Source organism: Malurus melanocephalus, unplaced genomic scaffold (assembly GCF_030028575.1).
Source record: "Malurus melanocephalus ecotype Western Australia unplaced genomic scaffold, MMel_1.1 scaffold_377, whole genome shotgun sequence".
Taxonomy (NCBI): Eukaryota; Metazoa; Chordata; class Aves; order Passeriformes; family Maluridae; genus Malurus; species Malurus melanocephalus.
The window spans coordinates 514,503-537,720 of NW_026623609.1; the positions used below are offsets into that span (position 1 = coordinate 514,503).

Sequence of the window (23,218 nt, forward strand, 5' to 3'; positions counted from 1 at the left end):
TTACCTTTTCTGCTTTGCTGGAAGATGATGGCTTAGGTATGTGCAGTGATGATTAAATTGTTGTACTTAATGTTCCCAAAGGCATTCTGTTTGACTCATTCCATTTGTTTCTCCTTGGCTATATTCAAGAGAAATTGTGAATCCATTGTTTGCAGGAGATGAGGCTCAATCTCTGAGCTGTATGTAGAARCATTTGGTGGTGTGGTGGTCTTGAGAAATGAGAAAGTGTGGATGTTTGAAGGATGGAATGCAGTGCAGCAGCCACATAAAGCTCTGGCACTCACAGGTTGGACACTTGGTGCTTGGGGCYAGTCCTGCTGCCAAAGAGGAGCTGTGTCACCACCACCACTGGGCACTGCAGTGTCCCTTTAGTGTTCCMTCATCCTTCCCAAATGCTCTGGGTGTTCCCAGGGGACTTTGCCAAGCTCTGCATTGCACAGTTCCATCTGTATAAGAACATAGCAAACATTTTTTTCATTTGGAGATGAAGGGGAAGAAACCATAGTGACGTAACTTTGTGCAGTGTATGCAGTCACAGTGTTCTTCCCAGCACTGGAGTCATTTATCTGCCAGGATCCAGCCAGAGCCTGGTAGCTTTGGGAGTTTGTCCCACCAATTTCATGGTGGGAGGTGGAGATTGTTCTTCTGGGCTATAAAGGGCACTGTTGACTTCTGTATTTTGCTGTTTCTCTTGTGTTTTTTTGACCTTGTTTCAGAGAGCCTGAGATAAAATCAGCTTAGTGCAATCCCAGGATTGCTTTAGAGGATTCCCTCTTGGAAACACCAATGGGAGACACACCTGAATAKATTTTTAATTTTTCTTTAGCCTGACCCTTCTCAGTACCCTTTTGTGGCAGGTCTGAGCTGGCTGTTGGTGCAGTTGTTGGATGTGATTTGTGGCTGTGATTTATGWATGGCTCTTCATTGCAGTGTGTTGAGTATTGTTAAGGAATGGGAGTAGCTCTAAGTCCCACTAACCAATCTCCCTGGAAATAAGGCAAAAGGTCTGCATAGGAAAGTGGTGGGAAAATGTTCACTGACTTGTACTAAAACAAATTGTTATTTACTTTTAGTTATATTTTTTTCCTTTTCATTATCTCCTGAGTCTGCTCCCATTTTAAAAATGTTTGGGCTGATTGCATAGGTCAKTGGGTCTCACTGTGTATCATCTCCTATGAGCTGCTGACAAACTTGACACTAGAATTTGTGTGATAGAAATATGTTTGGCTGAACAAAGCAATCAAAAAYGTTTTTAATATTTTTCAACTCAGCTTGGTTGACAGGTAATGCATATTCAGGGAATCCATTYAATCCAAATCTCAGACTTGAATAATATTAGGTCTAATTATGTGTTTTAAGATTCAGTGTAAAATGAATAGTGCCTTGGAATATATTGTTGTTAAAACTGATTTGTGCAGATTTCAAAGCAAATCTTTGTTTCTCTGCATAGCACTGTCTGCGTAAGACACTTTCCCTTTCCTTGGTTTTACAGTAGATGGTTTTGGCTGTTTGTCAGAGCACGGGCACAGATCTCACCGTGCTGGCTGTGCTGTGTACAAAGGCCTGAGTGGGTGGGTGGGTGAGTGGCTTTGGAGCTGGATCTGCTGCCCACACCTCCGTGGAGGCTGTGCCTTCACCTCGCTGGCCTTGCCTTTCCCTTGAAGCAAAGGAGAGAGGACAGGCAGACAGCCAGGCTGCTGAGAGGGGAAAAAGCACAAAAAGGCTGCAGAGGCTTGTGGGAAACTACTTAGATCACAGGGGCTGCAGCTAAAACTCATCGTGGGTTGATTTAATTGATCTCACTGATTAACTTACTGCTGCTGCAGGGAAGATGATGTTCTRGTGCTGGTACTTCTTATTTTCTTCCTAAGCCTATAACACTAGCCTGCCTCTGATTATATTTGTTTTCTTCAGAGCAGGTAATCCTGGTGTGACCTTTCAGATGCAGGAGATCAAAGTGAAAAAGCAATTGAGCATATGAATAGTGAGAGCYTTGTTCTGGGTTGTTTTTTTTTAATATGTAGAAACTTGTTTTTAAAAAACGTTATTATGTGCATGTTTATAAGCTATGAACACTTACTGTCTATTGCTGGTGATGAAGTATTGCCTATTCAGGGAGGTATTTTTTAGTTCAGGTTATGGTTTCAGGTGTAAAGCCACCATTGATAGCCATTGTGAGAACAGAAGCTCTGGGGTGTTGTGGGGAGGCTGTTCTTTCACCTGCTCCTGTCACAGCTTAGAGTTTCTTTTGGAAAATCCATTCTTTGATTAAGAATCCCTTCTGAGCCTCGGTGTCCTGCAGAGTCAGAGCTCCAGCGATGGCTTTATCTTGCTGTCGTGCTCAGTCGATCAGAGTAGAATGAACATTGAAKAAATGGGATGATTCAGTAAAGCTCCCGTCTGTCTGAAGTCAGCTTTGCAAGCAAGAGGATGTCACTTTGAAAATGTATCACAGCTAAAATCCCCTCACTCCTCAGAAGGAATGGTGCCCCACAGGAATTGCTGTGACTGGGYAGTCTGCCTTCCAAGAGCCCTCCAGTGCTGTGACCGTGAGGGGCCTCCAGTGTGGTAGTGATGGGGTGTTGTAAAATTTGTTTAACCACTCTAGAAAGCGCTTCTTAGARTGTTTTTGGTCCATAATTTTTGCTTGTGTGCTAACAAGGGTGCTTGTGAAATGACCCATTCACTCAACAAAGCAGAGTTGGCACCACTACCCACATTCTTGGGCACTGAACTTTATCTTTGACCTCTGTTACAAGGTAACCAGGCTGTTTGGCCYCCACACAGAAGGGTATTTCTTAACATCTTTCACACCTTTGCTTTCTTTTTTTACACTCAAGTATTTGTTTCAGTAGAGATAAGTCAGTAGAAGACGATGTCGGTTCAGGTCACCAGTGAAATCAGGAAGGTTCTGTGTGTATGTGTGTTTCCACACCACATCCCCAGGTGCTTTAGTGCATCACCATGGGCAAGAACAGCAAGTCTGGTCTTCTTTTGGGGAATAAAAGTATAAAATTAAACACAGAGCTGTGATATATTTGGGAATAACAAAAGTGTGTCACTTGCTCTGAGCTTATCTCTACCAATTTTAAACTAGTTATTGTAAAACTACGTACCAAAGAATCCCAGTGGAGCCATGGGGAGCCCACTAAGGTCCATCTTGTACACAGTGTGTGGTCCCCTAATTCCAGGCGTGGTTGCAATGCCACTGCAGGTGGTTGTCCAGGCAACAGGAGTCCTTGTAACCTCATTACTGGAATGGTTTCTACACATATAACAGAATTTWRCCTTTCCTACTGTATCCATTGTTGSCTTATCAGGATCAGGCCTAACACTGGCAGGGGTTTTCATGGATGTGTGTCAGCATCACACACTTAACTGTGTCTGTGAGTGTGAGCACTGCTGTAGCCAAGGCCTGCTTTTACAAGGCTGTTCTGTAAGGGACACCCAGCAGTGGAACAGCTTTCCATGTACTYGTAACCTGAGCAAGAAAAATCTGTTTTCTGTTTTGCATGGAGCGTTGTCCTTGTCAGTTGTCTTGTTCTGTGTCCCTGGGCCCAGTGCTGAGGAAACCCAAGAGCAGCTGGAGCTTCCCTCGTGCCAGCCCCAGTGCCCTCATCTCAGTTGGGGCACCCATGGCAGCCACATCCATGGCACTGCCACCAGCCTGGCTGCTCTCAGACCCCTGCTTTGCCTTTCTCCTTAGAGCTGCTGCATTTCAGCGCTTTCATCCTTGTTCTTGCCAGGGATTTTACCAATCCCTGTGTCCCTGGAGGGAAATGGGAACCCTCAGCAAGATGGACACAATAGCCCATTCCTCAGAACTCCGCTTTTAACTTGTAATGGGATTAATGACTTAGGCTGTCTGAAGTTAATCCTTTAAATGTGTTAACTCCAAACAAATGAGTTCCCTGCTCCAGCCTACAGTATAATTAGGCTTTTGATGAACTTAGGGCACTTGTAATCGAAATAGTCCTGAAGCAGAAAGATCTTTTGTGGCATTTGATGATTAACACATCAATGCATGAACGGTAGAATTCAGCCATTCCTGCTGATCCTGGCTGCACAGGGGGAATCTCTTTATGTGCAAGGGAATTCACAGTTAAAATTCCATGTCTGTTCCCTGGCAGGGTCAGGATGGCCACCTCAACCCTGGAGAACCAGCTGCAGAGTGCCCAGAAGAACCTGCTGTTCCTGCAGCGGGAGCATGCCAACACCCTGAAGGGGCTGCACGCCGAGCTGCGCCGCCTGCAGCAGCATTGCACAGGTACCTCATGCCTTGCTCCCACTCAGCACCAAAGCCCTCCTGCAGGGTGCATTTAGGGTCATCAGTTAGTGTCTTGGGGGGAACTGGCTGATCAAAGTTAAGATTTCTTCATTTTTTTTCTTTATAAAGCTGATAGTTCACGTTTTTTACATATTTGCTAATTTGCAGTGAATCTCCTATTCTTGCTTTGGGCAGTAGGAAGAGTTAATTCTGTATTTATTGAATTCTGTCATTGTAAATCTGCTCTCTGGGGGATGTATAGGCTCCATGATGATGTTCTAACAAAAATAAATTTTTTTTCCCTCAGATTTAACCTATGAACTGACAGTAAAGAGTTCAGAGTTGTCAGGTAAGGAATACATGGCATTTTTCTTTTAATGTTCAATTCACTCATCTTTTTCAATATTTGTATTTTCTTTTCTACTCTCCAGACTTTTGTTATTTATGAAGTAAATATCAAAAGGTCTTTACCAAGGTCACTCAGGAAATCTGTGAAAGAGCCAGGAATAGCACCTGGAACTGCTGACTCCACTAGACAGGCAGTTCCCTGCTTGCTRTATGGGAACACAGGACACAAATTTTAGGGGCAGGAGTGAAACTATTTTTAAAACTTAGCTGAGCTAGTGCTGTAATTAACCAGAAAGCTTTTATTTTTATAGATATGTATGTGTGTGTGTTTGCATGCACTAGATCCTAGTTATTTTATATGTTTATGTTAACAGCAGGTGAAAAGCAGGAATAAGATAACTCCCTGAGATTGACCCCTGGGTAAGGAATGGTGTGGGATGAGTATTAGATGGAGTTAGTCTTCTGGATTCCTCTTAGGGTTTTGGGATGGCAAGAGGRACCCTACTGCACTGCTTTACAGAGTGGCTGTTGTTAACTTGAAACACTTCTGCTTCTYCTGTTCTTCTAGAAAATGGTAGTTCACGAAGTGATGAGCTCAAAAGTAAGTGCAAAGATCTTGAAGCTCAGCTGAAAATCAAAGAGGCTGAAAATTCKGAATTGTTGAAAGAACTTGAACAAAAGAACGCGATGATAATGGTGCTGGAAAACACTATTAAAGAAAGAGAAAAGAAGTATTTGGAAGAGCTAAAAATGAAAAGCCATAAGCTCAATATGTTGTCCAGTGAACTGGAGCAGAGAGCGAGCACGATTGCCTATCTGACCTCTCAGCTGCACGCRACCAAGAAGAAGCTGTTGAATGCCAGCGGGACTTCGGAGGGGACCCCGTCTGGCAGCCCCGTGCTGTCCAGCTACAAACCATCCCCTCCCAAGGACAAACTGCCCGAGACGCCGCGGCGCCGCATGAAGAAGAGTCTGTCGACACCGCTGAACCCCGAGTTCGAAGAGGCCTACAGAATAGGGTCGGAGAGCCGGAAGCTGGTGCTGCGAGAGCCCGTGGATGCCATGCCCGATCCCACGCCCTTTCTGCTGGCCAGAGAAACGGCMGAGGTGCATCTGATTAAGGAGAGGCCGTTGGTTATTCCGCCGATCCCCTCGGATCGCGCGCCCGGCGAGTCGCACAGCCCCGCCCGCGAGAAGCCGCACAAGGCGCACATCGGGGTTGCTCATCGCATCCACCACGCCGCGCCCGCCCAGCCGCAGCAGGAGGTGGAGACGCTGGCAGTGGATCAGGTCCACGGGAGCAAAGTGGTCAGAAAGCACTCGGGGACAGACAGAACTGTCTGAGTACGCCACGGAAGCGCTGTTCTGTGCTGGTTATGCACTGTGAGCCTGTAGGGTAAATAGCACCTGCGGTGAAGTTTCTTTTGATGCCCCATGCATGCCAAACTCCTCCCGGGTACATCATTAATACATTTTGCTCTAATGAAACCTTCTAGGACTGTGTTCATATGGCAAGGTATATAACCACTCCATGCTGTGGCCAAATCAGGGGGACCTGACCGCTTGCTTCCAAGTGCTGCTCCATTTAGTGTAACTGCACGCGTGGACAAAGGCACGGGCTGCGTTAGTGAGCGCTGTTACAGAAACACCCCTCCCTCACACCTGCAGCCACACGTGTCTGCTGGTAATGTTTGACCTGGCAGGGGTTCTSTTGTCTCCACTGTGTGTGTGAGCACTCCAAAGCCACCACTGACCTCTGCGACAGCCGCTCTTGCAGCAGCATGGAAAGTTGGGCACGTTCACTTTGCTGACCTAAGGACATCCCCAGAGTGCCAGCAAGCACTACTTGATTAATCCTGAATACTTTGGTTTATGGCTTTAAGTAAAATATGGGTGGGGGAAGCATCATTTGAAGGGTTAACGACCCTCAGAGGAAAAGTATGAACACAGGTTTGTGGGGATTGGTTTGGTTTTGGGTTTTTTTGATTGAATAGCTTCATGACACATTTTACACTAGTCAGTACACTGCACTTGTAGCACCTTCCATACTAGCTCAGAGCTCCTTTTCCAGGGAGGAAATGTAACTGGCTATCCAAGATGGAAATGGTTCTTTATGCTCTAACCTGCACTTTTTTTGTAAAGGGATTATTTTTGTTTCCTAAAAAACTTAGTCTTGTTTTGGGCATCATCAGACAGTGCTGGTTGCTGCCAGCTTAGAAACCTGAGCTGCCCCTCTAAAATGTGAGTATTTAGTTCCAAGTGATGTAACCAATTCATTCAGGAGAACCTGGCATCCTTGATTTCTGTCCTTTTGGATTGGGATGGACTTGCCTTGCACTTGCCCAGATTCCCCTACTCCTACATAGCAGGTAGACCCAATAGCTGTTAGATTACTTGATTCTTTTTTATATTTCTTTTTCCTAGAAAAGAAAGGCATAGTAGGAGCTAGGTGGGTATGTAGTTTTGGGAAAAGAGCACRAATTTGTCCATTTTTCTTACATTTTGATCACCTCTGCTTCACTCTTGTCTGCAGCCTCTGAGTAGGACCAGCAAGAAACACTGGCTCCCAAATGCTGCTAAGCTTATGATGTGCCTTTAAAAATTTGAAACGTGTATTCTCTGTGACAGCTGATGAAGGATCCCTGCCTGCCCTGTCCCCTGCTCTYGCCAGCTGTATCTGCCCCTCGTAAGCTTTTCCTGCAGCTGTGTTGGTGTGTGTCTCCCTCCAGAGCCTTGCACCACTGTCAGCGTCCCCAGCAAAGGCCCTGGCAGGATGGCAGAGCTGCTCTCCCAGCCGTGGTACGTTCAATTCYCGTGCAGCATGACCCTTCCAGCAGGGCTGATCCCGGGCCAGGCTCTGGCCTCTGCCTGCCCTCTGCACCCTCTGTCACTCGCTGTCCCAAAGCCCCAGCCCCGCCTCAGCCTCGTGCCTTGCTGGCTCTGTGGTAGGAATTTGTTTCACAAGTGGTGGGGAGGGACAGGAAAAGCTGTGTTCCTGGGAAGGGGTGGGTTAAAGCGAGGTTGTTACTCTGAGGTTTACTGTTTTTACGTGTATTGCATTAACCAGCAGCGGGTTTGGTTACGTTGATTGTTGGCACCGTATTTTAATGGTCATTTGTTGTATGAGTGACCTACCCTGCCACTTGTTGGAGGCTGGTGGGAGGCACCACTTGCAGGCACCACAGCAGTGATGCTTTGGGCAATTAAATACATTTCTTACAACCACCCAGGCAAACTTTAGTCTTTGTGTGTGCGAGACCAACTTACCCCTCTTTGTATCCGCAGAACAGCTTGGAGYCTTTCCAAAAGGAAACACAACTTAGAAAAAACACTCTGTCCTTCCAACATGTTTATTGGGAGTATGATACAACCAAGCTAATATTAACTAAAGTTCAGTGTGCCTAAGTGAACATGACCCCCACCCATGGTGCCGAACCTACCGGGGCCGAGGGTTTTTTCCCTGCACCGCTGAAGGGCTGCACTCTGGGGAAGAACACAGCTCCTATTTCCAACTGTCAGTCAGCGTTCAGGGTGAGACAAACGCCTTGGAGGACCCAGTGGGAAATGTGCTTKGTAGTGTAAAGGTCAGCTTCAAACACGAGGCCGAAGCCCATGGCATTGCGGCGCATGGAGGTTGTGTACACGGGGGTCCGGAGCGTGTTCTGAAAGAGCGTGGAGGCAACATGGACACTGAGTAGTGCCTGAGTGCTGCATGGAACTACAAACAAGGGCCTCGAGGAGAGAGGACTGACTTCAGGAAATTTTTTCGTTACAGGTCTTAAATATCCAATACTCAGAAATATGTAAATGTCCTTTATGTCATAACTAGGAAATAATTGAAAGAGTAGGGGGAGTGTAAAAGTGTCACAAAATCCCTGTTCTAGAGTGCCTGAAGGGAAAAGAGGCAACAAATGCATCAGGCCCCCTAGAACAGAAAAACTAATGGTGGGTAGAGTAAGGAGAAGTGTTAAACCTCCTTTCATATGGGCCTGCCAGCTGGGGAGAAGTGACAGCAGAAGGAAGGTGATGARGGAGCTGTACCTGGAGTCTGAGTCTGTGCGCTTCCGTGGGGATGATCTTCAGGATGGGCAGCTCCACCACCGGAACACGGGGCTTGCTTGGGATAAGGCAGCCCTGCTCTATGTCCCAGTCTGCTCCTTCCAGGAACAGACCAGAAACAAAGCAGCCTGTGAAGGCAGAAAATGCAACATTTGGGTAAACTGAACTACTAGAACAGATCCGTTTAAAATGACTGTTCCTGTTCTTGTTCTGGGCACTACAGTCATCACAAATACACTGCATTTCAAACTGCAGCTGCAGGGTTTTCTGAGGGCTTTGCTTTTATCATCCAGCTGTATTAGGAAATCAAATTAAATTGTCTCAGTTGCACTACACATGATAAATAGTAGTAGGAATAAATCCGATTTGCTGCCCTCCAATTGCCCAAGTCACAGAGAGCTTTGTAACTCCCCAGGGCCTTTAACAAAACATTTAACAAAAACAACAAGACTTTTTTTCTCCTCTGTTCCCAGTCAGGGCTGGTACTCAGAGTCTGGCTTAGCTAGCTGGCCCCTGTACCCACCTTGTTATATTTAATTATTAGAGCAGTGCTAGTCACAGAGAGCTCATAGAGATATTTACACAACAAGTGATACTTATTTGTAGGTACTTTTTGCTTAACTACATTTCAATATCTTATTTGTGGTGTAAATAGAAATTTATTAATGTGGGATTGATAATGTTCTAGGCATAAAGAAATAAATGTGTCTTTATATACATATATATATACATACACAAAGGTACATATATACATATATATATATATACATAAACAGTTACAGGGAGCAAGCAAGGGGGAGGTGTTAATTCAAATCCCTGCCCGTGGATGGGAAGAGCTAAAGAGGGAAGATGGTGCTTCATACACACCAGGGCTCTGCAGAACCCAGCTACTTCCCAGCTGRAAATCATGGGGAGTGTGAAATGCAAACCCAAGGCAAGTGCCAGCCAAGGTTTAACCAAAGTAATTTAGTGTGCCAAGCAATTTCTTTCTCTCGCCAATTAACTATTATTTTTGCCAAATAATTGTAAAAACACCTACCCTGCATGGACCCTTCTGTGATGTCATCTGCTGTCTTGAACTTGGTTACCTCTGTGTAGAGGGTGGAGTGGTCCAGGGGCCACCTGTTTCTCCTGCAGGTGGCTTGAACAAGAGCTGTCAGGTAGGATTCAGGAATGTGCAGGCCYGACAGCCACATCACCCGGGGCTCACCATCGTTAATCTGCAACCAGAGATGGGGATGGGCAGCACTGGTACTCAGCATTACACTGCTCTTAGAGAGGAGCCTGGGGTGAGTCTGCCTTGCATCYACAGTCATGCAGTGGCTCAAGAACTTACCTAAAGTGTTTACAACCCATTGTGCAGGTTAACAAAACACAAAGCTTTCTGGARGCATTTGCTTACCCAGGTGGTGTACTGCTCATATCGATCTCCAAAGAAAATAATCCARTTTCCAAGTGTTTTGAGTGTGTCGGGGGCCAGCCGCCGCCAGATCCCAGGAATCTGCCCGTTGAAGAGAGCCTGAGCCACATCATCCAGCTCACTGCTCATTCCAACTTCCCCAGCCAAGGCCTGCAAAGATGGTAGGAGTTCCGAGTGCCAGTCTGGGGCAGGCAAAGCCCAGCTGCTCCCATCCATTGCTGTGATTTTACTTACACGTTGTAGCTCAGCCAGTGACTGTCCCATTCGAACGACGAGTTTATTAAAACGTTCCAGTTCCTGCAACAGCACCACAGTYGTAGGGGAGATGTTGATTCCATAGCCTTTACGTATGTGGTCAAGATCRAATACTTGAGGTAACTTGTTTTCTATATCCTTGGCAACATTYGCAATATATTCATCTCGACTAATTCCTCCACCAGTTTCACCTGAAACCAGACAAGTTTAGTGACTATTTCTGTACTAAATCTGAGAGAAGGTTGAGAGCTCAGTCACCTTTTGGCATCAGTCTCCCACCCTCTGCTGCTCTGACATTTGCCCACAAGATGCCCTGCAGTGGCTTTGGTCCTGCTGTCCTGCTCCCTTTGCTCCCCGAGGCCGGGACACAGCCCCRGATCACTCTCCACACAGGGGCTGCACAGTCCCCAGGCCTCAGCACTCACCCCCTGAATTTCTGTTTACAAACACAGTTCACTCAGGCACGCACCGGTTTGGGGCTGCAGCTCGAGCAGGTGAGCCCAAATGTCCCGCACGGCGTGYGTGTAATACCCGATCTCGGCGTTGGCGTGAAGGCCCAGCACCTCGGGGGTRTTGGAGAGTGGCAGAGCTTCTATGGCATCTGCAACACAACCACATGGGCTCTGTTAACACACAACACCACAATTCTGCTATTGCTCTGCTTGAATAAAAAATCAAATGCTAAAGCTGGTATTGGAGCAATGCACAGATTAAATAAACACTTTTAAACACACACAGAGTCCCCCACAGAAATGTATCACTTAACAAAATTAACATGCTGTATTACTGAGGTTGTGTGGTTTAGATTGGGTTACTGGGTTTTTTTTTTAAGACCTGATAGGTTCACATTCCAAAGGACTGCTCCTGTAAAGCAATGGATTATGACACTGCAATCCATACACCAGCAGTGCCTGGTGTTCTGTTCAACTTCTCATACCCAGTAGCAATGGATGGAGAGGATGAAACTGGAAGGAGACTTTTTTTTAAAATGCTAATGTATGTAGCAGGAAAAGCATTTCTTACCAACAAAGTCATCTTTTACCTTCCCTGCTGGAATTTTATAATTAATCGTGTCACTTTTATAAAAATGAAACACTTGGAACGTGTCAAACAGGAAATCCCCAAGGTACTCATCCATGTAGATGGTCAGGATGCGCCGGTCAAAGCTGTCGATKGCACGCCCACCGTACATGACCTAGRAATCAGTGACATCAATATTATAGCACTGGCTTTTGGAGCAGAAAATACAGTTCAAAAAAATCACTGAGAGGTCAAAAATGCTCTTTGCTTTTGCAGCAGCTGTGGTGTAACAGTGTCTCCCTCCCAAGGACACCTCCATCTCCCTCTCAGGGGACAGACAGGAATTCTTGGCCTTGGTCTGGAGAGAGCTGCTCTGGATGATTTATGTGCACTGGTATCATGCTCAGCTGGATTCAGTGCTGCAAAGTGACAGTTTCCTGCAGGATTTCACACCGGAGCAGCTGCCAGTGCAGTGCAGCTGCASCAGCTCAGGGAACAGCCATTTGTCAGCTCCAGTGATACCCCTGTGCCAGCAGCACCGAGCTCCTGCAGCACAGGCTCCCAAGGGCTCTCTCAGATTTAATYAGGCACCGTCACTCCCTGTTGTGCAGTTGCACACAGTGGCCTAATTCCCTGTGACAGAGACCAAGGCCCTTGCTCAGGGCTACACTGGAGTTTCAAACTTGCCTAGGAATGATTCCCACTTTAACTGATGCAGCTCATGCAGAAAGGAAATTTCATCTATCTGAATTTTTGTGGCATTGTAGCACTCACCTCCCCAATAAGATATTTGAGACTGCTCCAAGGGATTTGATCATCCTTTTGTTCAAAAGCTTTTGTCAAGTATGTGTTAAGAATTTCCATGCACACCTAATGAATTKGTTGGAACATGTGAGAAAAAGAAGATTCATAAATCACCTATACATATTCATAGGTTTTATTTAATGTGGTTCTTGTTTGAAAACTAACAATTACTGCTTTCTGAAATAATTAAAAAGTTAAGTATAAATCCTCTTAAGAAAAGAAAACCATGAGAGAGRCAATATAAACATGAAGGATTGGGAATCTAATTTTTAGCATCCCAAAYTGACATTATAGAAGATCAGGAGCCTACATGACTCCACAGAAGCAGAAAAAAATATTAAGCACAATCTAATTGTAAGAAAGGTTAAAGCTGGATAAATTCTGTGTTTTCAAAAGTAATTTGAGCTACTCAAAAACATAAGAGCCATTKCAATTGTTTTCTTACCTGGAAATCAGATTCATTAAAATCATATGGTACATTCCAGCCAACCTTCCCAAACTTCCTTCTCTCCTGAACAACAGCATGGAAAAATGCCAAGACATAGACTAAGGATTTAAAGGCAGGATGTGGGCACTGCTCTAAGGCTTCATGGGGAATTTTGAAGTAGGTGGCTCTCATATTCAGTTTCAGACCATTGGGTGGTTCTGTAACAACCTATCAAAATAATTAGGAAAGCCATCAATTAGTGGATAACTTAAGGAAAATAAGTTGCAAACATATCACATTAGGTAAGCTATGCAATGCAAGCTTGACATTTTAAGTAGTTTTCCAAATGCCTATCAAATAGGGATTTTTTTCTTAAGACATGAAACAGACCTTTTAAGTTTATCAAGGTAAACACACCTATGTAAAGAGAACTTGATATTGTTTTAGAATTAGTCATGTTATTGGGGAGACATTATTATTGCTCATACTTGAAGATCTAATTTACTGAAATACCAGTATGTGACGCATTTTGGTGTGCCCTATATCCCTGCAGGAAGATAGTTTAACAATGTGGCTTTACTGCTGATCAAACTGCCAGAGCCACTTCTGGCAGCTCTTTCAAAGAGCTCTAAAACCTCAGGTCTCAACTGCTCCTGGCAACACCCACAGAGCACAGATCTGCAGCCTTAGATCTGCTGCAGCTCCCTTTCCACTGCAGAATGAGTAGGAGAACAGCCCAGAGCTGACACTGAGCCATTGCTTTCCAATCTGTGAAATGAAATAATGATGTTTACAGGACAGGTCACCACAACAGCAGTCAGCAGCCACAGAAAAGAACATTAGGGCAGAATCATGACTTGTGCCTTCAAWATAATCAGCTCAGCTTTTAGTGATAAACACTGCAGCCTGAAGTAGCAGCTGGAAACCACGATCCTATTCCWAAGTCTGCTGCACTGGCACTGCCAGGCTGACACAGGCCTCGTTTCTGCACTGCAGCATCAGGGCTCACAGGGCTATTTCTGTCTCCAGATATTCCACACTTGTGGCAGCATTTAAATCTAAAGAGCATTTGCATATTTCCAGATTTACTCATAAACCTCTGCTTTGAAATAACTGCTGAACAGTTTTCACCCAAAGGAAAYATCCCAGTAAGATAAACAGGATGATGAAAAACGGATTTAGCTTATAAAGACAAACAGTGAGTTCCTAAGCCCAGGTCCATGTGCTGCACTSGGGTCAGGCCAATGCCAGGACACGCCCTCCTGGCTGGGGTTTCCCCACCTTTAAGGATTTCTGCAGGATTCCAATTGGGAAGCCTTTAATTGGGTCAGTCGTCAGCCAGAGGCGGAAATCTTCGTGAGGTTTTGTAATTTTCTCCAGGGCCTTTTCCAGATGGACGAGCCACTTCACCAAAAGGTGACAGTTCTGCAACATGAGCCAGTCTCCACGAACCACTGCTTCCTCCAGCATCTGCAAAGCRATCTGAGGAGAGGGGGAGAATCTTCTGTGAGCAACTCTGCCTTTACCTGTGACAATAAACTGCCTCTGATGGGCTCGAGCAGTGGGTTTTCCTGMTGGGAAAGTGATGGTCTAAATGAGTCTGGTAGGAGTTGTCCCACTGACTGAAATCACAGCAAACTCAATCAGCTGTTAAGCTTTGGTCATCCTGCCTTAGTGTCCACAACAAAAAAGGAAAGTCACAGGAAGGGTAGGAAAAGCAACAAGAAAACATTTTGGTAACAAACACTGTCCACCTCATGTCCATACACTGTAACATCATCTCAGCTCAACTACTTTTTTCCAGCCAACAATCTGATTCTGAATCTACCCAAACCAGAACAGGAGCCAGTCAGTTAAACAGCCCCTTTCATGTTCAGGAAAATGTTACTCCCAGACTGACAAATCTGTGTCAGAACCATGATGTAACTCCTTTTAAAATGGAGCAGACTTTTGGAAAGGAAATTTGATCAGTCCMAGAGCATTAGGAGCATGGCTTGCAATTCACAGTCACTCACTGCACACAGCACATCCCCACCCTCCCATCCAAGTTACCAATTCTTGGCCTTGTCCCATGGCCAGGAATTTGAGTCTATCTGCTTCAAACTCTGTCCTCTCAGCCAGTTTCATGAGGTCAGTGACAGGATCACAGCCAGGACTTAGGATAAAAACCACAGGTGAGAAAGGGCTGCTCTGCTGCAGGATGTCTTCAAAGCTGATCACGGGGGGCTGCACGTACCTGGGAGGGGAAGAAACCAAATTATTTGGCTGATTTTGCACAGAGCAACCACCATGTGAATGGAGCCTTGGACATGAAGGGCAAAGCTCACGTGGAAATCACTCAGACACAGCTCCTGCTCTGCTCTTCAGGCAGTTTACAGGGTTTACAAACCCACTGACACAGCTGATTACAGCTGCAGCTCTGAGTGAGTGCTGGCACTGGGATCTGAGAGAGGAGAGTGACTTACATCTCACCCATGGTCACTGTCACATAGTCCATCACTGCCCGGTACATCCGGTCCACCCGGAAACACCGCAAAAGCAGGAGCTTCTGGAARTCTGTGACATTGCCCTCGTACTCCATGGGCAATGGGATCTGCTCCAGGGCATCTGTGTCGTACCACTGGCAAGAAAASACAGCAGACAATGCAAATTAATCCAATGGCTCTGTCTGGGAAATTACCAGGAAAGAGAAAACCAATTTGATGAATGAGAGGCCAAGAGACACAAAAAAACAGTCAATCAGCTGCAAGTAAATATTAAAAGTTCAGGCCAATGTAAAAACCCAACTTTTTCTGTATAAAGTATTCAAGTCCAGAAACACATTTATACTTTCATTTTTTGTCAAATATTTCTCTTAGGATATAGAAAATAACATCCCAAGCAAAAATGTATCAAGAGATTGTTTACCAGAAGACTTTATAAAAAGCAAAAGGACATGGAATGAAACTAAAGGAGAAACAAAGGAAATCTGTGTTTGTCAATATCCTATAGAATTCACTGCCACAAGAAGATCAAAGATCAATTTATCAGCACAAAAATACCAATGAAATGTTGATTGTTGAAATGAACAGAAAAAATTCCACTGACTTCAACAGGGCAAATAACTCCTMTAAGGCATTTGACTGACAAATAGAAGTTTTACAGTATATCTGGGAAGATTTTTTGGTTTGTATTTTAAATAATATGACCTTTAATTCTTCAGCAAATAAGTCAATAACTAGCTGAGGTCAAGAAGCAAAGCAAAGCCCTGAGGGAAGAAGCCCACAGTGACAGCCCTCCTGTGGAGTGCTGTGACACGTTGCATCACTCTTGAACATTTAATACCAGAAGAAAAACTAGGAGAGAAAACAGGATTGCAAAAAAAGCACGTACGTTTTTCCATACATCTGGATTTCCTTCCACATCATCTGGAAGAGATTCAAATTTCTCAGGAAATACTTCAGACAAGCGCATTAGGTCTTCCCAGCCTTGATCTGGAAGCCAAGCRAACGGTTTCTTTCGGGCACTCTTCTCCAGGGAAACATTGCCTAGGGACATTGAGAAAGCAGAGTCAGTGTCCATGTCAGAAATTCTCCAGTGCATGACCACACATACAGTCCCTCTGCACAGAGGAGCCAAGTGGAAATTTGTTTCTGAAGGAAAGATGGCATTTTATAAGTGCTCCCAAAAGCTGGAGTTTTATCTTTGCAAACATTTCTAGAATTATGTATACACAGTCAGAAAACAACTACCACATAGTCAGAAAATAACTACAGATTACTCTCTCAGGTAAYATCCTAATAATTAGCTAATGTGAAATAGAAATAGCAGGATCCCCAGTTTGGGTAACCCAACATAGTTGGGTTGTAGTAAATCATATCTACTCAAAGATCTGTCTTCAAAAGATCTTTTAGCTATTGCTTGTAGAGYTACATACTTACATATAAATATTCACTTTACCTTTCAAAAAGAACTCAAATTCTTCTTGTGGAACTCGCCCATCAGCTTGTTCTATCTTGACAGTCATGTCAAAGGAGAATAATAACTTGTGCTTCTCAAACAAGCCTACATTGAAAGGACAGCATTTTCAAAAATCAGTTGCTAAAGTTTGTGGAACTAGAGCAATCTTTCAATCTACATCCTGCATTTGTTGTGGGGTTGATGGGATGCTCCAAGCCTGGAAGTGTTCAAGGCCATTTTGGATGGGGCCCTGAGCAATCTGATGCGGTGAGTGGCTCGCTGCCCATGGCAGGGGATTGCAACAAGAAGATTCCCAAGGTCCCTTCCAGCCCAAACCATTCTGTGATTCCATGATCTGGTCACTCTAAAAAGATCATTTGGTTGACAGTTGCTGTGATTCTGTGGCCAGGGGGATCAAAGCTGGGGCTTGGAATCAAGCTTGAAGAATCAATACAGCCCATGTGAGCTCCATGGCTGCCTTTACCATTCAAAACTGTGTTAAAAAACGCTTTTCAGCAAAAATTACATGGATAATTCCTTCTAACAAGAATAGCAGGGAGTACAGTATAAGCAGGGAGCAGTCCTGAGACCTGAACACCACTGAATTCCCTGCTTGCTACCTTGCCTCTTTAAAATGAACCAACTGAAGTCAGGGCTTTCCTTTTTTTTTTGCACAACACAGTCTCAGCCCCTGGCTAAGTGGCACTAACCTGTGCAGCCATAGTTGTAGGTGTTCAAAGTCAGGGTATCCATGATGTTTGCCAACCTCTTTGGAAGAATAGGATTGGGCATGGATTTCCGAAGAGAGAATCCAAAAACCTCTAAGAAGGAGACCAGTGAGAACTGGTACATCATGTTGACAAATGACATTTCAGCCAGCACAGAGAAGAGAATGGCCCCTCTCTTGGCAGCTGGTCTGTAGCCATCTCGGAGAAGGTCGATATCCGCCGCTGTCGTTGCAGCCAGCTTCAGCTTCTCAATCACCTGGCAGACAGGATTTGATACACCTCAATTACTGTGCTGATCCAGAGTYCATCTATTATCCCACAAAAACCAGAGCTGCCCAGTGCCTGCCTCTCTCTGTGACTGTCGAGGGAATCTGGGCAGGTAACCCAAAAGAAGTTGTACAAATTATAAAAATTTAAAGTTAGATAAAATTAATCCCACTCTGTATATTTATGAAAAGTAAGGCAAAGATTTACACAAAATCATGGAAATRGTGTGGGAAAGGCCCTCTGGGGAGCTTTAGTTGAACCTTCTGCCCAAAGCTTGGTTAWGACCACCACTAGATCAGATCCAGTGTGGCTTTGCCCAGCCATGGCCTGAAAACTCCAAGGATGAATTCTTTTGCTTTAGAACTGTAAACAAACAATACTTTGGTCCAGTTAAGGACTTCCCTGAAGATAGGATTTGGTTATTTGACCAATAAAATAGTGAAAGATACAACATGTTCATGAGAAAACTCTCAATTTCCTTTCAAAYTATTTGCAAGATTCAGGGGTGAAAGATGAAGCACAATGAAAGATGAAAGACTGTATTCTGTTTATAGATGCCCTTCCAAAAAAGCCCAGAGCTGGTACCTCAGTAGCTTTGATTTTGGTCTCTTCCAGGGTGTCCACCAATTCCGCATTGTCCAACATGTTTCCCGAGGAAGCTGACAGTCCATGAAGGAGAGTGTCTTCCAGATCTTTTAACAGGTTTTTGTTTTCRCTTGTCTCCTGGATGAGACGTTCCCTTTGTTCCTCCAACTCCCTCCTTTCAAAACCTGTGATGACACTGAGCAGCTGATCCTCCAGGCCCTTGAGTGTAACTACAGGTACAACACATGGACAGTGTTTTGTTAGCATGGGATAGCTTTTATACAACTTATTTAATCTCAACCCTCTCATAAAACTACAGCAATGCAACAGAGGGACTTGGTTAATGACTCAGTATCTTAATTCCACCAAAGCATCCTCACCTGACCAGTGCATGAAGAGATATTTAGCTCAGTTGCAGATAAGAAGGATTTTCTATTAAATCAGATGTTACATATAAGGGAGAGCATGAAYTTTTTAGTTTCATCGAGGTCTCAGACAACAACCCAGGCCCTAAACAGCGTAACCACTACTTTGTAATTAAATAAACACAAGCTTACCTGTATAATTGATAACTACAGCTCTGCCAAACACAGAGGGAGAATACTTTGGGTTTGCTAATTTGGTGTTCAGGTACAATTTAAAATTATTGTCATAGTCAACTTCTTTGTCCCCCAGGACAATGAATGTTCGCCCCTGTGCAACTTTGACATTCTTCTCTAAGACATTGTCTATCACRGGATCGATGTATTCATCAACACCTTGCAGCAGGAAAGGGGTTCCATGCTTTATGGCCAGTTCTAGTTGTTTTAGGAAATCTGGGTCACTGAAGGAAGCKATCTGCAAGAGAACAATGGAAGATATGAAAGGAGAACTGACATTCAATTTGCTGAACATTGTTATTTTGCAATAGCTGCCAACCCTTATGGAGTTTGTTCTTTGCTGTTTTTCTTTCCTCTCACAGATGATATAAACTGCACTTGTACAAAACAGTGAAGGTGTGTTTTTTCTGATTAGTTGAGAATAATTTCTATTTGAAAAATTACCTTTTAAAGTTCTAACTGCACCTCTAACTATGTTTATTGTCCTACCTGAAGATAAACCACAAYCTCCACCAGCCTTTTGGTTAGGCTCTTTCTGCATGTGCAGATGGGCTGAGAGAGCTCTGAAAACTACCAGTAATAAGGTAAGGCAATCTTCTATCTTTACCCTCAGATCATTATTTTCTTCYTTCTTCTTAATCCAATGCAATGCCTGTTGCTGGGGGTCAATGCAGAGCGGGAAGCGGCTTGAATACGTTGTCAGGATGCCATTCTGGACAGAGAGCTCATCTGGGGGCAATCCTTGGGAAACCCATCTGGAACAGAATGGATCAAAAACCAGCCTGGGATGGAAACCCGATGGGAGAGCAGCACATTTCATTGGTCAGTAAAATGATGCAATTCATGGAGAACACACACAGAGTGATTATGGGAACAGAGTCACAGCTCAGACTGGCTCGTTGGAACCACACTGCTCAAAGCACTGACTGCTGCCTTAGGTGGATAATCCTGTGGTAGTTGATATTTGGGCTACCTGGGCATGGGTTTAATACCAAATTCTGTGCCACAGATTCAGCCCCAGACCCCCACTTGGTAATGTCACATTCAGTAGTCCCTGGGTTTGCTGACTGGACATACCTGCTAACCTCCACCTCATCAGTCAGGAGGGCCTCTAACTTGAATGGATGACTGGCAGGAATTTCTCGTGAGAAAATATCTTCTTGCCACACTTGATAGAGCATTTCACGACGGAAGTCCCAGCTGAAGGCTCCTGCATAGCTCAGAAAGGCAGCAGCAAGTAGACAATCTCCAAGCAACTTCACCTGTTGTACTTCTAATTCATTGAATTCCTCTGTCCACCTGATAGAATTATATGGGTCAGTGTGTACCAGGAAGATTATGTGCAGAATTTCCTACTACTTTTGATACAGGTTGAGACAGACCCCCAAATTTAGAATCAGTTTTCTCTCACTATTATCGTGGCCAGAGGCACTGAGTTGATGTGATCCTTCTTCCTTTTAATCTGAGTTACTTTCCAAGAGTTAATGGATATTAGCTCAGAWCAGATAAYAGCTCTTCTCAGAAACAAACACCATAGAAAAYAACATTTTCAGAAATGTCTCCACCTGATAGATTTTATCCCTGGCACATGAATCTCTGATGTCAAAAATTAAATTCTTTGCATCTAGACTTACCTCTCATTCTCAGATTTCAAGCCAGCGATGAGCTTGTCAGCAGCCTGTAATCTTCTCTGCATTATCTCTGCTTCTTCTTGTAACATTTGGTTCTCTCTCATTGCTTGTTCATATTTTTCTCCCAAAGCTCTAAGTTCTTCCTGAATGGCAGCCAACTCTGCCTGTATCCTTTCCAGTTCCTGCTTACTTAATTCATAGTTCCGTTCCAGCCTGGCCACCTACATCACATTTTGAAGGAAACATCAGAGTATCAGAGGACAGAAGGATTTTGGAGCAAAGTTTTCAGTTCTCACATTTCTTTTGGTTGTATCACACATTTCAAAGTGTCCTGATAATGAACAGTGTGAGCCAAAAATAACAGAGTTTGTCACCCTCCTCTCCCCATCCCAAACTCACATCATGGTCTGCATGTTCCAAAGCAGTTCCAAAAGCAGAGAAATCTCCCACAGTTTTGTACCCACAAGGAATATTAAAGCATGGGACTGGTCTGCTGACATTGGAGGTCAGCTGGACTCCCGTGTTCTGACAAAAGGGGAAGTTTGTCTGCTTAATAACAACAATATTAATGCTCCAAAAATACTCAGATACATCATCTGGTGACTATTTTCTCTGTAGTCAGTTGTATATAATAACCCTTTCTTGACAAAAGTTTCCCAGTGTCATCTGTTGGACATTTCCTTTGGTAATATAGCTGACTTTCCAGTCATCCTAAAAAAAGTTAATCAAAAGGTCTGTGCTTAAGGAATATGGATTTTGTGCACTACTGACCTCTTCTCTGTCCAAATGCCATGGAGGTTTAAGTTTGGTTTTAGCAGAAAGCTCTAAACTGTGTTTTTCTAAGCATGTTAAATTGCTAAATTCCAACTGAACATGTTTCTCCTTCATCCCTCAAGCACTGGCATGGATGGCAATGCACATCCCAGCATCCTGACACAACAAATACAGTGATTTATGGCTGAGAACCTGCCTCACTGCTACTRCAACAGCTCTCCTAAACACCACTTTTAAAGTATTTCAGTAGGAAAAGTGGGCAGTCTATGAAATGGTCAAGTATTATCTTTTCCATCAGGATCATGCTTCAACCTTCTCTGAGTTYGATTCCAACACATTTTACCTTTTCTTCCTTTGGCTTGACTGTTTTAACTACATCACAGTAGGTCACCACTGCTTCAGCAAACTTTAACATTCCCAGTCCTGCTCTGCTAATAACTTCCATTTCATCAAAGGTAGTATTAAGATTCTTCAACAGAGCTAAATTGGCAAACACAAAAATATTGCAAGTGAGTTGAATAAATGCACAAAACTCCTCAAAGAAATAGATTTTCCTACCAGCAATATCAGCCAATGTCATGACAGAMAACATGAAACATTTATCAGAATATTAAAGAGAATCTGACTTTAAGATGAAGCTACTGGGCTGTAACACAAGCCCAATATTATCAGTGATTTTTCAGGTTCTTTCTCCACCAAGGGAGTTGCTCAGCATGTCTGAGGATCATAATTTGTCTTCTCTGCAACAGTCAGATGCAATWTTTCTCCAAGACCCAAATTCCCCTTCTAATGGAACTACTCTGGATTACCCCTTTGAGAGCATTGCGAGGTTTGGCCCATAAACCTTTGCTGTAGCTTATCTTCTTTCCACTCTGAAACATCACATTTTAATTGCCATCACATGGCTGAGGCCATAATTCTACTAAGCAGCTAAAAGCAGACAGCAGGACTYTMAGCTATCCTRTTTGTTTCTTGTCTGCTTTAAACCAGAGCCTGTAAGACCCCCAGCTAAGGAACAAACTGGGTGGGACACACAGSAGAAGGACTTTGAAGGCTGAAAAGTCCAGCCAACCCAACAGTGCGACATCTGCAGCACCATGGACAGCACTGTCCCTTGGCACAGAGGGAATCCCACCCTCCCAAAGTGCCCTGGAAGGATTGTCCCTGATGTGGCTGATCACATTAACAAGATCCCATATTCACTGCAAGTACCCACAACAGGAATTCACCTCGCATTGCTTTCACACTGCTCCATGGAATTTGCCTGAAGTCCGTCGTCAACAGAAGTCGCAGGAAATTTGGGTCAGCCATCATTGCTTTGGCATTCTTCCAGTTTTGTTCTTTGTAACCTCTCATTATAAGAATACARTCCAGAACAACCTGCACCTGCTTCGGGGGTGTTGCAAAGGACCTGGAAAACAGGTGAAAGAGACAGTGGAAGAGAAAAAAGGAGACAAAGGACATGATGCCAGGTGTCCTGTTAAGACAGGCATTGCAATATAGGAGCTTGTGCACAAGACAAGCCACAACAGTGAAAGAGATAACCCAAGTCAGACAATAAATTAATAACTACTCAAAAGCTCAGAACCAATTTTTCTATTCAGACAATTTGATCCATGAAATTCTAAAGGATGTGGAGAGCTTAAAACACTGAGCCATGATATTCTTTCCTAGGAGAGTGAAGCAGCTGTCCATTTGGAGAAAAATCCAAAGATCTGTGAGAGAAAGGAAACTGAACAAGTGTGGCAGGGAAGGGAGAGCCTTTTTAGGCTCTGTTTCAGGGAGAGCCAAAGACTGAATGTGCCTTTATATTGATCCTTAAATAAAAGATGTATTATCAAAAYATGGGGATGAGTAAATTCAGGAGGGAAATACATTTTCATACTATGAAAGAATCCCTGAAAAATAACTGTCATGTGTTCCTACTCACACAGAATAAAAAGAGAGGAGGAATGAAAAGGTTTGGACAGCTGCTGTTCAGGCAATAACTACAGCAGGTTCTGGTGCATCAGACACGGGCCCAGAGGAAAACAGGGAAGATAGCAAAGGCCTGGAAGAACTGTCTTAAGGCAAGGTTGTGGGCTGGGAATCAGGG

The 23,218-nt window shown here is 44.1% G+C and overlaps 2 protein-coding genes across 3 annotated transcripts in view; one reads left to right on the forward strand and one right to left on the reverse strand.

Moving 5' to 3' along the window:
• CCDC92 (coiled-coil domain containing 92) overlaps positions 1-7,864 on the forward strand; it is a 17,316-nt gene extending 9,452 nt beyond the window's left edge. For both annotated transcript variants that reach the window (XM_057378851.1, XM_057378850.1), the window contains exons 2-4: positions 4,131-4,267; positions 4,575-4,616; positions 5,184-7,864. In XM_057378851.1, coding sequence (XP_057234834.1) covers positions 4,138-4,267; positions 4,575-4,616; positions 5,184-5,959 — 948 coding nt within the window. In that variant the 5' untranslated portion in view covers positions 4,131-4,137 and the 3' untranslated portion in view covers positions 5,960-7,864. The remainder of the gene's footprint in view (positions 1-4,130; positions 4,268-4,574; positions 4,617-5,183) is intronic.
• A 92-nt stretch (positions 7,865-7,956) lies between these two features.
• DNAH10 (dynein axonemal heavy chain 10) overlaps positions 7,957-23,218 on the reverse strand; it is a 48,118-nt gene continuing 32,856 nt past the window's right edge. The window contains 22 exon segments of the mRNA XM_057378852.1: positions 7,957-8,277; positions 8,657-8,802; positions 9,714-9,894; positions 10,077-10,244; positions 10,329-10,540; positions 10,819-10,950; positions 11,373-11,544; positions 12,144-12,239; positions 12,619-12,828; positions 13,882-14,082; positions 14,653-14,836; positions 15,066-15,220; positions 15,973-16,127; positions 16,540-16,644; positions 17,250-17,523; positions 18,120-18,349; positions 18,677-18,956; positions 19,326-19,473; positions 19,796-20,017; positions 20,353-20,570; positions 21,467-21,603; positions 22,353-22,534. Coding sequence (XP_057234835.1) covers positions 8,131-8,277; positions 8,657-8,802; positions 9,714-9,894; positions 10,077-10,244; positions 10,329-10,540; positions 10,819-10,950; positions 11,373-11,544; positions 12,144-12,239; positions 12,619-12,828; positions 13,882-14,082; positions 14,653-14,836; positions 15,066-15,220; positions 15,973-16,127; positions 16,540-16,644; positions 17,250-17,523; positions 18,120-18,349; positions 18,677-18,956; positions 19,326-19,473; positions 19,796-20,017; positions 20,353-20,570; positions 21,467-21,603; positions 22,353-22,534 — 3,955 coding nt within the window. The 3' untranslated portion in view covers positions 7,957-8,130.